The sequence below is a fragment of the Triturus cristatus genome, chromosome 1_1, assembly GCF_964204655.1.
Source record: "Triturus cristatus chromosome 1_1, aTriCri1.1, whole genome shotgun sequence".
Lineage (NCBI taxonomy): Eukaryota > Metazoa > Chordata > Amphibia > Caudata > Salamandridae > Triturus > Triturus cristatus.
In genome coordinates, this window is record NC_140579.1 from 881,131,698 (window position 1) to 881,144,858 (window position 13,161).

General features: G+C 47.8%; 1 protein-coding gene across 7 annotated transcripts in view; it reads left to right on the forward strand.

The window, feature by feature from the left end:
* The window catches only part of LOC146871232 (ATP-dependent chromatin remodeler CHD8-like), a 2,388,691-nt gene that overhangs the window by 1,303,272 nt on the left and 1,072,258 nt on the right, over positions 1-13,161 (forward strand). For all 7 annotated transcript variants that reach the window (XM_085650618.1, XM_085650635.1, XM_085650640.1 and 4 more), the window contains exon 27: positions 1,074-1,146. In XM_085650618.1, coding sequence (XP_085506744.1) covers positions 1,074-1,146 — 73 coding nt within the window. The remainder of the gene's footprint in view (positions 1-1,073; positions 1,147-13,161) is intronic.

A 13,161-nucleotide genomic window follows, 5' to 3' on the forward strand; every position in this document is an offset into this window, starting at 1 on the left:
CCCAGGGTTCTTTCCCAAACAACCTGGCACTACAGAAGCGGGTGGCCTTCCTTCTGCAAGTCATTACTTTTTTCTATGCTTTGCAATCAGTCATGTTACCAGCACTCCTTGTTCACCTGCACCCATCAAAAACAGGAGCTACTGGTTGGATACCAAGGGAGCTTAAAGCTTTCAAATACATTCTACCAAGGACCATGGTGTGTGTGGGGAGGGGAGGGCAAAAGCCAAGTAAGGGAAAGCTGTACAGATAAAGGCCTTGTTAAAATTGATAGACCTAGGCATTAAGATATGTTATGCTAGTGCTGGTCAAGAAGCAGCCCACAGAAGTTATGAGAGCCCATTCTACCAGGGCCATGTCTACAACCAGTACGTTGGTTGGAGAGATACTATTCGTCCTTGATAACAGCCAGACGGTGATGTGAGCATTGGTGCGTACTTTCAAGAAGCACTTGTGCCTAGACAGCCATGCTTAGCAGATAGGATACTTTAGCTGCTCAGTTCTGCTCCACTTTTTGTTATGAGCCCACTCTACAGATCTTATACCTTGGAGAGGTACTGCTCTGGTATCTTTTCTAAGGTGAGGTGTATGCTGTTAGAGGTATCCACCAGAAAATCAAGATACTTTTGTAATGTGATTTCTGGTGGATACTTTAACTGCAGACATCTCACTGCCTATCCACCTCCCTGTTCTGTGGAGTGTCCTCGTTTCAACATCTAGAGGAGCCAAGTTAGTACGTGGCCCACGGTTGCCAACAGTTGTTCTCGCTCTGCATCTGAGGGTTGGAAACTGTAAAGTACAACATATGTCAGCACATAAAGGTGGCGCTTATATACGTCTCTGCTCCTTCTTTTCCATGGCATTTCACTGCTCTGAAGTAATTTCTGGATTCAGTCTGGAACCTGGAAGAGATTCCAAGGTGTAGAATCTGGAGTTAGAATTTCCACCAAAAGAGCGTTAATACAGGTTAGTAATTTCTTCCATTGTCTTACAGTACTGTCACTAATAAAAGATTGCCTCTGTAAATACAGCCAGGTGATGTCATTTTTAAATATACGTGTGTTCTTTTCTTTAGTGTGGACTTTGATAAGGATTGTGAGGACCCAGAATATCATCCACTCCATTTCCAGAGGGATCAGGATGAGGAGGTATGCATTACTGAGATGTCTCCATTCAAGTTTACACCCTACCTACTTCACTCCATGTCCTGATAATCTGATAGAGACATCTAGTCGCAGATAGTTTTGACCCAGGGTCATTTTACATATTGTCTCTAAAAGATGCTCTATTGTGCACTCAGTTTCTTTGTCAGAAGGAGGAGTTTAGGAAGATGGCAATGCTCTATGGCTTGGATTTGTGATGTTTGTTTCCACAGAAGTTCACTTTATACTTCTCAGTTCAATGTTTATGAATTAGGGAAGAATTGTGTTGAACAAGCACTGTGGACTGATGCAGGGTCTGGCTGTGGGCCGAGTCCTGTGCTCAGAGCTTGCCTCGCCTGGACAAAGTCTGCGTGTGCACACCTAGTTCTGTGCAACAGTACTGGTGCAGGCCCTGTTGCAAATGGCCAAAAGTTATACCACCGATGCAGTTATAACATCTTATTTTTTTTTTTAAAGGTATATGAAGCATCCTTTTCTAGTACCACCCATGGCCTTTAACAGTATGGTACTGAAAATAACAAAGAATACTTGTACCAGAATGTTCGATAATGTGTCTTATAAATAGGCTGTCCTGTTTTGAGTTTTTATTATATGTGGATTTCAGTGGTGCTGTTTCAGTATTTTCCAAAAATTATAAAATCAGTGCTTATCATTGTTTATTTAGCTGCCAGCCCCCAAAATGGACAAAAACTATGATTTTCCACAGTTTACAAAATATTTTGTTCTTTTGCAGTGATTGTTATAAAGCACATATTTAATTTAAAGGAGAAGTAATGCAGGAGATGTAGTATCTTTCCCTTGAGTGTTTGTCCAGTGAACCTATGCTACACAGTTTTAAGCATGGACGTCTGTTTTGCTCTGTCACTCATCTCATTAACACTCATACTCTCTCTCAGCACTCTCTCTGCTTTGCTGGACTATTAATGGGTTTAAAATTAGGAGTACTGTATTCAAATATTTTAATAAACAAATTCCTGTACACAGTTAGGGGTCATTCGCCTACTCCTTACTGAATATTGTGACATTGTAGGGGTGGTCAACCCTGCCAACAGCACAGTGCCTTGAGAAACGTGTTGTATTTAACATTTCCACAGGTTAATTTATAGCCCTACATTCTAAGGCACCTGAAACTTTATGCTTTAAGCATGCTCGCCACTGCTTTTCTGCACTCTTTTTTACCTCACTATATTAAGGTAGCGCTGCTGTTGTGAGGACATTCATTGCTGCCTAGTGTCCCCATGGCACATATCTCATTGTAAGTCAGTCCAGACCTTTTTCAGAGGTCACATTGTGCTCTGAGATTTACAAATGTTGCTGTTAAAATTGTAAGTATGGCCTCAAACACCCCAGCAGTAAATTGCAGTTGGGTGTAAAATCAAAATTAGCAGATTGTATTGCACATAACATTGGGATACTGTAGCATCCCTCCCACAGAGGACAATGAAATGAGGATGTTAAGTAAAGAAACTTTGAAGATTATTTAAAAATAGATGCACAGCAAGCCACCAGCACCGCTGTCATCCAGCATGTAAGTAATACCTGAAGCATTTTTAAACGACAGCGCTCTGACACTCAAGCATGCCTAGGGAACTCTGGACATTAGTAGCACTGGACTGTGCTGACTGATATGCAAATACTACAGACAACTTGCAGCTATGAATGTTGTTGATATGTGGAAAATCTTCTGTCATGTTTTCACCCCTATCCCTTGTACTTGGTGACCTCACTTTTTTCACAGGTACCTGTCACTACACATTGCATTTATATTTAAAGTCTGGTGTTGACCTGCTTTAAACAGTTACTTGTAAGAAAAGCGGGGCTGATGTAGGGAAGGGTTTTATCCATTCTGTGTCCATGGGGTAAATGTGATAGTACATAGTGGCCAGCATTATCGTGAGCCAGTCATATCACCAGTAAGAGAAGGAATTAAACGCTGATCACATATGATTTTAGTATTCCCAGATTCTCTCCAGTTTATAAAATAATTAGTTCAAACCTAAAACATGCTTCTAAACCCTGCATCTTTAATCAGCTCACAAAAAACTGGATGAAACAAAAGGAAGAAGGAACAATGTTTTAATGAGATCCCTACACAACATAACTGAAACAAAATAATCTTAGGCCAGTCTTTCTTGCTGCTACTTAGTATAACAAATTTATATTGTGTTGGACCCTTCAGTAAGAAATACTCTCACTTTCCTTTCTTTGAATGGCATTTTAGTTTGTAGTTGTGCAGGTATTTATCTGTGTTTATATGTTCACACTGAGGGCTTTTTTCCTTTCAGTGGGATTTTGTCAGTAATTTTAGTTTAAACCTAAAACAGGATAGCCTACGTATAAACTAATAATCTTGACGTGCAGCCGCAGTCTGCAAAAGCCCACTTAGTCTTAAGGATTAGTTGCACATTTTGTGAGGGGCAGAGCAGCACTGCTGAGTACTTGCAAGGGTATTTCTTTGTACTTGGACTCTTCTTTATACTTCGCCAAAGTATTTTTTACTTGATTTCGTTGATTTAGATATGAGGACTGAAGCCTTGTTTTGTACAGTTCCTTTTTGGTATGCATAGCCTTCATAACAGTGCGTTGGGCAATGGTGTTAAGCAACAAGTAGAATTCTATCCATTAGACAAATTGTTACATAATTTTGGTAATGTTGGATCTAATAGATACTGTTTTCCACCTGCATAGTCTTATCAAAGGCGGCTGCCAATCAGTTCCCCAGGGCTTGTGTTCTTTCCCAAAACTGTACCTTGTACCCCCAATTGACACCTCTCTGTCCACATGTCAGTCTCCTGTAAAAGGTACCATGGGCACCAAGAGCACTGTGGCCAGGGAAGGCATCTAAAGGCTGCAGTACTTATTGTGCCACCCTCAGTGGCCCTGTACCTTTACACACGCACACACACACGCACACACACACACATACAAACACACACACTCACTCACTCTCTGCAGGCTGCGTGTTTTGGTGCAGAACAAAGTGAAGAGTCGACATGGCACACATACCTGTGTTCCATGCCTACAACCATCTGCCCTGGCATAGGTCAGCCATCCCTCTAGCTTGGTGCACTATACCAGTGGAGAGGGTACAGGTGCATAAGTCCTGTACCCCTACAATGTCTGGACCAATTCTTAGACACTGTAAGTGCAGTAACACCATTAAGAGTATATGGTGCTGGGAGTTTGTCATTACAAACTCCACAGCACCATAACGGCTTTACTGAAATCTGGTTTGGTATCAAACTTCTCAACACATTAAACCCACACTGATGCCAGTGTGGGATTTAATGAAAAATGCACTCCGAGGGCATCTTAGAGATGCCCCCTGAAACACGACCTGGGTTCCCTGACACTTACACACCAGCCTGCCACCACAAGATTTGTTTCCGGACCCCTGGGTGGCAGCCTTCGCTTCCTGAGTCTAGAAACAAAGCCTTTCCTCGGCAGAGATGGTTACACCTCCCCAAAGCAAGGAAGAGCCATCAGTGGCAGGGGAGCTTCAAAGGCCTTGCCGCCTTTGTAATGCGACCCCCAGCCTCTCCTGCTGTCCTTCCTGCCTCCCCACCTTTTCGGCAGGAAGACAGGCGGTAAAAATTAGCACAGCCTAGAAGGTGTGCCCACCTCTGCGAACCCCACCCCTCAGTGGGGGAGGCGAGGAGAAGCCCACTCTTCAGTGCCTGCCATCTTGTAGATGGCAGGCACTCTCCAATCAGGATTAGGGTTTGTGCCCACTCCCCCACGTGGAGTGAGCACACACAGGGTGTAGTCACCCTAAGGCCAGTAGCCCATTGGCTACTGACCTCGAGATCCCTAAAATGCCCCCTAAATACAGTATTTAGGGGGCAGCCCTGAACCAAGAGGCAGATTCCTGGAACCTACAAAGAATGACGATAGAAGACGCCCAGCAGAGGAGACTGCAGAGAACTCATTTGGCCGCAGCCCTACTGGCCTGTCTGCAGTTTCCAGAGATCCTGCGCCAAAGTCGCCGTGTTTTGCAGTCACCGTCCTCCAGAACCCTGGGAGGACTGACTGCATTCAACAAAGATTGGATCTCCTGTGAACAGCAGCTATGTTCAAAAGAAACTCCCAGCACAGACTCTGAGCCTACTGAGGACAAAGAAACCCGACGCCTGTAACCACTAGTCATCTACGGGCTGAGTTCAAGTGGTCCACTGGTCCCAGCGAGGTCCCCCAGCACTCCACAACCCGAGCCCACCGTGGGTTGACCCCTCCACGACTCCCTGACTTCGCCTGCAGCCTCTGCACAGAGAACCCCTCTTCCCCCCCCCAAAACCGCAAGTGGCCCAGTAAGGTGAAATCCGACCTCGAAAGACAGCCCTGCATCCAGCCGCTCTGCGCTCTGGAGAAGAGAACCCGAAGTGCACCTGACTCGCTGAGCCATTCAACTTAGCTGTGAGAAAGTGCCCTCTTTCTGCATGGTTGCCCCCACTTTTTGCTGAACTGCTGATGTGCTTTGACAGAGTGTGCCCTGGGCTCCTGCCATTCAGGTACCCAGGACCTATTGCTTTCACTTAAAGTGCACTGAAGCCTCTACGGGCTGCAGCACTTATTGTGCCACCGTTAGAGGTCCTGTACCATTACACTCTCACACTGCCTTTGCAGGCTTCGTATTTTGGTGCAGAATAAAGTGAAGAATCGACATGGCACACATCTGTGTGCCATGCCTCCAACCCACTGCCCTCGCATAGATCAGTCACCCCTCTAGGGTGCACTATACCAGTGGTGAGGGCACAGGTGCATGAGCCCTGTACCCCTACTGTGTCTAAGTCAATTCTTATACATTGTATGTGTAGTGCTGTCATTAAAAGTATATGGTGCTGGCAGTTTGTCATTACGAACTCCACAGCACCATAACAGCTTTACTGAAAACTGGTTTGGTATCAAACTTCTCAACTCATTAAACCCACACTGATGCCGGTGTGGGATTTAATGAAAAATGCACACAGAGGGCATCTTAGAGATGCCCCTTGAAAACTAACCCATCACTAGTGTACAGGCTGGGTGGCTGCTTTCAGCTGCCACCACCAGACATGTGCTGCTCTCGGGGGCCTGGAACAATGCATATCCTGGGACGAGGTGCCAAGCCCCCTCCTCCAGGATGGGCAGGGCTCACAAATGGGAAGCTTTAAAGGCTTGCAACCTTTGTGAGTTTCCCCAGGCCACTTGCTGCTTTCAGCAACTGGTCCCCATTGGTTCTGACCCCCACTTTGGGCGGGAGAACTGGTGGGAAAAACAAGTGAGGAAGAGAGGTGTACCCACCTCTGCCAACTCTAACCCCCAGGTGGGGGAGGCGAGGTGAAGCACAACTCTCAGACCCCGCCATTTAGCAGACTAAGCCAACCAGGGACTTGCTCATGTCCCCCTCCCACTGGAGGGTGGAATAATAGGGGGTCTACCGACCCCAAGGAAGGAACCCATTGGTCCCTGCCTTTTACCTACCTGTAATTCCCCTAAATCTAGTATTTAGGGGCACCCCTGAACCTTGCTTCCTCAGACAAGAAGAAAATACAAGGAGAAGGACCGAACAGCCGTGCAGCAGCTAACAAGAGGAAGACGCCCACTGACTTGGCCCCAGGCCTACCGGCCTGTCTCCACCTTAAACTTGCTCCTGCGAAATCCCGGTGTGTCCTGCAGCCAGCATCCTCGAAAACCCCAGAGGACCTGCCCGCCTTCAAGCCCAAAGACGTTGTCTCCCGTGAACACCAGATATGTTCATCTGCAACCTCTGGCTTCAGCTGGACACGGCGAATCCGCCCCACTCTGTATCCGCCGTCCACGGTTCCAGTTCTATTGGGCAAACACCACGAGGAGGTCACCCTGCCGATCCTGACCCGAGATCTGGCCACCCCTGACCTGCCTCAAGCCTCCAGCCGATCCCTTCAGTCTAAATCCAGAAGGTCCCCCCAACCGCGACCAGGAGCTGATAAGAAGATGCGACCCCAAAAGGCACCCCAGCACCTGAAGCTCCACGGCCTTGGGTGCCCAAGCCGACAGTGCCTAATCAACCCCTAACTTCCCAACTTACCTCTCGAAGTGGTGGTCGCACCCAGAAGACCTTCGTCTCCAAGCCTGCAGTGCCTTCGCAAACCCGATGTTCCCCTTTGGAAGCACCCTGCATCCGGCCGCCCTAGTGCCGCTGAGAGTGCACCTTCTAGATATTAAAGGTACACCACCAGCGATTGATAGTAGCCAGTGTGATGTCTATACTGACCATCATCTAGGCATTACCGATAAGATAGTTAACATTGGTCAGCTAAGGACATCTCAAAGAGCAATGGATAAGAAAAAAGAGATCGAGATGGAGGAAGTAAGCTCCTGTAATATCTTGAGCTGGAATATTGCAGGCTTAGCAGCTAAAGTACATGATCCTGAATGGATACTATTTGTAGAAAAGTATGATATACTATGCTTTCAAGAGACATGGCTGGAGAGGGATATTCATATTCAGGGCTTTAGTACATTCCATACCCCAGCAACTATTACTAATCATGGACGTAATAAGGGGGGGGTTGTGTATTTACATTTCAGTAGAGGCTGGGGTATCTAACGTTAGGATTCAGCATTGCTCTGAATTTTTACAGATTTTAAACTTGAAGTTAAAGTGGAATAAGGAGGTGGTCATAGTGAACTTTTAGAACAATGTCCCAACAGACCGAAAAGAGACTGTCTTTAGGGAATTAAGTAACATTTTAAAAACTTCAGAGGAAACCATGATAGGTGATATGCCTTTATTATGGGTAGGGGATTTTAATTGCTCTCTTTGTGTGAACAGTGAACAGGGCATTTGCGGTCTAGGGGAAGACAAAGAGGATAATTCCTCGCATTTTATGCATAACAAAAGCGGGGAGATGTTTAATGATATTTTATATCAATTTGAACTAGGTTTTGCCAATGAGCTTTGTACGAAATCCACACCCTTTTATCCAACTTTCAATGGGAGAGGTTGTACTTCTACTATTGATTTTGTTGTACTTTCCAAACGATATGCTTCCAGTATCCAGGGGTGTACAACAGAGGAAATCTCCATGAGTGATCACTATCCAATTAGCCTAAAGCTGTCTGCTCGGAGAAATCATATAAAAAGTAAGAGCCAGGCATCTTATGAATACGGGGTGCGATTGGCGACCACAAATGATTATTCCCTAAAATGGGATAGTGTAGAACCTGAAGCTTTTCTGCAGTCTTTTTACTAAAACTCAGCCTGAATGGGAAATATGCCTAACACAGGGGAGTGCTGCTCCTGATGTCTACTCTGCCTTTTTAGGTCTCGGCTAGCGTAGGCTGCGCAGACATGCGCAGTCTCGCTGGCGAGATTTAGTGTTAGCAGGATATTTTCAGTAAGGGGCTTTAAGCCACGCCCCTCTGTTGCATAGGATGTCGTCACCGTTTATGCTAAACGGTGGACAGCCATTGGAACAGAGGTGTCTATGACGTTTTTGCTTTGCCTTTCGAGCCGTCCCATTTGGACAGACTCGTTTGCTTTACTTTTGCCGTAAAAGCTTGTTTACTGTATTTCGGAGCAGGGTGCCCGCTTCAGGCACACCACGCTCCGTTTATTTACTTATTTGCCTGGAGGATTTGTGGCTGTGCGTTGGGGGAGGAGGGGCTCGCCACGCCAGGCAGACAGATTCTCCAGTATTTGGGGTGTCTTTCATAGATTCACATGCTTGAATATCCCCGTCATCGAAGTGGGAGTCCCACGGTATATAAAAAGCAATAAGTTTCATGTATATACATAAACATACATAACCACATAGTAGCATATACATAACCAAATAAACTTTATATACAATTCAGAAATAACATATCAAGTGAGAATACCATAGGATAGTATTGACACATAGGAAAGCATTGAGAAAAAGAATCACTTTACTGACATATCATTGTCGTTTTATAGTCCAAACTCCAGCCAATCCGGCGCAAGCACCCTCTAGAACCTTCTCCTCAGAGGCTCAGGCCCTCAGATTTTCTACCGCACGTCATGTGAAGGGAGTCTCCCTGAGCTCTGCTCAGTTATTTGCTCTGGTTTGAGTTTTCTCATCATGTCTTCAAGTAAGAAGTCTCTTTTCCGTCCCTGTTCATCTTGTGGGAAGTTAAGGCTCTTTTCTGAGGACCCTCATGACAAATGTATTTATTGTCTTTACCCTGACCATAAGGTGGCCAACTGTAAAATCTGTAGAACCTTCTCTCAAAAGACTTTAAAGGACAGGGAGGGTCGCCTTTTCTTGTGGCTTCAAAAACTAAAGGATACGGATAACCCCCTTTCTGAGGTGGAGAGTGTAGCCTCTATTCGAACAGGAGTCTCCTCCAAGCGTGGTAGTGTTCAGGACTTGCCGTCTCCCTTTCTGAAAAAGAAGAGACTTCATCTTGAGGAAGTGTCTACAGGCCAAGTCTCTGTTACCACGCCAGCGCCCCCGAGACTTGGCTCTCAGGCGTCTGACTCCGTCAGCGCATGTTTCTAGTCAAAAACGCGCAAAACCGTTGACTGGCCCGTCGACGGCCCCTCCGTCGACGAGATCTGCCACTTCATCAACCTCGTCGACGACGGTGACGAGCAGATTTCCTTAGTCGTCGACGACGACTTCGTCAACGTCTTCACCGTTGACAGTGGTATGTGTTTCCCTGAAGTCTATTTCGTCGACGATCCCACTATCTTCTTCGTCCACGACTAGGAAGCTGGCGCTTCCGTCGACGTCTAAGGCTTCGTCGACGATAAAGAAGAAGAAGAAGTCCTTGCCGCCGACGTTAACAGCATCGTCGACGACTGTGTCGTCGCCGGCGGGCTCGTCGTCGACGGCAGTCTCGTCGTCGACTGCAGTCTCGTCGGCACGGGCTTCGTCGTCGGCACCCTCATCGACGGCGGCCTCGTCGACGGCGGCTTTGTCGACGACAACATCATATACGGCGACTTCGTCGCCGATACTCTCGACGACGGAGGTGTCAAATTTTGCAACGATGCCTTTGGTGTCAATGTCTACATCAGCGCCAGTATCTGTGGACACCTCCTTGTTGCAGCGTCGCCATGCTGCGCTGGACTCTGTTATGCTGCCACCGGTCACTCGGCCATCTCATCAGCTATTCCCCACGGTTGCTGAGGAGGTTTCGGACTCTGATGACGATGTTCAGTCCTCTTTTCGAGATGCTCGTAGTCCTTCTGAGCTTCACATAAAATGCCAAGATTTCGAAGAAGATGATTATGCGCAGGACTATTACTGGCAGGAGCAGGAGCAACATCCCCCTGCACAAGTTCCCATGGCGCAGCTTCCGTTGTCGCTCATCTCCAACCTTCAATTCATGTTGGAAGATTATAATCGGCGCTTTACAGCTTCCTCTCATAGCTCTCCACGTGAGACGCCATCTGCTGTTCCGTCTACCCCTGTTTTGCCAACGATGCCGACACCATCCGCACCTGCATTGGTTCCCCCTGCAACAGATGAGATGGTGGACAATCTGGATACGGAGGAGGGAGAGCTTCATGATGACGACTATGGCAGACTGGGATGACTATCAAGTCAATTCGCCAGCATCACCACCAACATTGCCAGTAAATTCACCACCTGTCGACATATCAGGATTCCATCAACTGATGGACAGGGCAGCTCATCGCTTTCACCTTCCCATGATGGTTAGGGAGGAGGACTGCTTTCTGTACGACTTCACGTCCCAGCCGCAGAACAGGTACGAGCCGTGCCCATTATAGACTTTATTTGGAACGAGGGCATTAAACTGATGAAAACGCCTAACTCCATCCCGGCTGTCCTCCCGCGACTGGAGAAAAAGTACAAGGCCCCGGACTCTTCCCCCGGCTTGCTTAGTGTCTCAGCCTAAGCCAGACTCTGTGATCACCCAGGCGGCGCAACGTCGCTCCAAAAATCCATCATCTCCGCTCTCGTCACCTCCGGATCGTGACGGCCGCCGCCTGGATGCCATTGGCGAAAAGTTTTCAACCATGGCTTCAACAACAGTCCGGGCAGCAAACACTTTGGCCATCCTCGGTCGTTACGATCGACAAATGTGGTCGGACATTGCGGCTTTGGTTAAGCTTTTCCCGGAAGATTCTAGAGCGGAAGCTCTAAAGATCCTGCAAGAGGGTGAGAGGGCATCCTCCGAAATCATCGACTGCTCCGTCGGCATTGCCTCCACGGATTTTCGTCAATTGGCTGGAGCGGCTGTTTTAAGACGACAGGGTTGGCTTCGTTCCACCTCGTTCCGTCAGGAGGTACAGGCCAAGATTCTGGACATGCCGTATGACGGAGAATCTTTATTCGGCCAGCATGTGGAGGATGCTTTGCAAGCCATCAAGAAGGACACGGAGACGGCTCGCTCCCTCGGCACTCTCCAGTTCCGGAAGCAGCCCTTTCGGGGTGCGCGCGGGTGCGGCACCTCCTCTTCTTTTCGTGGCTCCTCTTCCCAGTACCGCTCCTACAACCAAGGACAACAGCGTTATTCCACACAGCCACAACAGTCTTACAGACAGCAGACTGGCAAATCTTTTCGAGGAAAGTCAAATTACAAGGGAAACTCTTCCAAAAAACAATGACTGGGTACATCAAACGACCCCTCTTTCAAGTGTCCCCCCTTCTCCTGTTGGAGGACGAATCTCCCAGTTCTTTTCAACTTGGTCCTCAATCACTTCATACCGCTGGGTTCTGGACATTATTTCAAGGGGCCATGCCCTAGAGTTTGTGAAGGTTCCCCCACACACCTCTCCATCCGGACCTCCTCCCGCTCTCCTCAAAGAACTTTTCAATTAGATTCAGATAATGCTCAAAAAAGGGGCCATCGAAGTGGTTCCGAAATCACAAAAGGGATAGGGGTTCTATTCCCGCTTTTTCCTCATACTAAAGAAATCTGGGGAGTGGTGCCCCATCCTCGATCTAAGGTCGCTCAACAAATTTCTCAAGGACCAATCATTCCGCATGCTCACGCTAAAGGACATCCTTCAATTCTTCTCTCAGGGCGATTTCATGACAACAATCGACCTTCAGGATGCTTATTTCCATGTGCCCATAATTCCACGCCACAGGAAGTACTTACGTTTTCGTGTGGGTCACAGGGATTTCCAATTCAAGGTCCTGCCCTTCGGCCTTCGCTCAGCTCCGCGAGTCTTCACAAAGATCCTGGCCCCGGTGGTGGCTCATTTGAGACTGACGGGCATACAAATATTCCTGTATTTGGACGATTGTCTCATCAAATCGCAATCCTCCCACCAAGCGGCCCTCGATACTCAGCGCTATCTCAATCTGTTTCAGTCTCCTTTCTCGGCGCGACCATCGATACGAGCACGGCTATGGCCTTTGCCTCTGCGGAACGTCAAGCACGAATTCGACAGCTTGCAAGCTCCATCGCAGCAAAACAGTCCGCTTCAGTCCGCACATTAAAGTCTTTTCTGGGGATGGCGTCCTCATGTATCGCTTTGATCCCACATTGCAGACTGAAGTCGTACCATTCATGAGGAATTGGACAAGCAGTGGCGTCAGGTCTCCGGTTCCTTCAACGACCAGCTCGTGGTAACACCCCGCATGGCTCAGGCGCTGCATTGGTGGACCCGTCCTTCCAACATCGCAGCAGGAACAGCCCCAGAGCTCGTTCTTACCACGGACGCATCCATGGAAGGCTGGGGCGGACATCTTCAAGATTTATCCGTCAAGGGCAAGTGGACAACGGCTCAGCGTTTCTGGCACATCAACAGATTGGAGCTGATGGCCATTTTCTTGGCGTTGAAATCCTTCCGCCTCCAGCTCCAGGGGGAGTCAGTCCACATTCAGACAGACGGCACCACCTGCATGCACTACCTCAACAAGCAGGGCGGGACAAGATCTCCGCTGCTTTCCCGTCTAGCTCAGAGGATTTGGAGTTGGGCCATAGTCCATCGGATTACGCTCCAGGCAGTCCTTCTGCCTGGCATTTCCAATACTCTGGCGGATGCACTCAGTCGGTCAACGTCATTGACCCACAAGTGGGAATTGCATCAGCCGA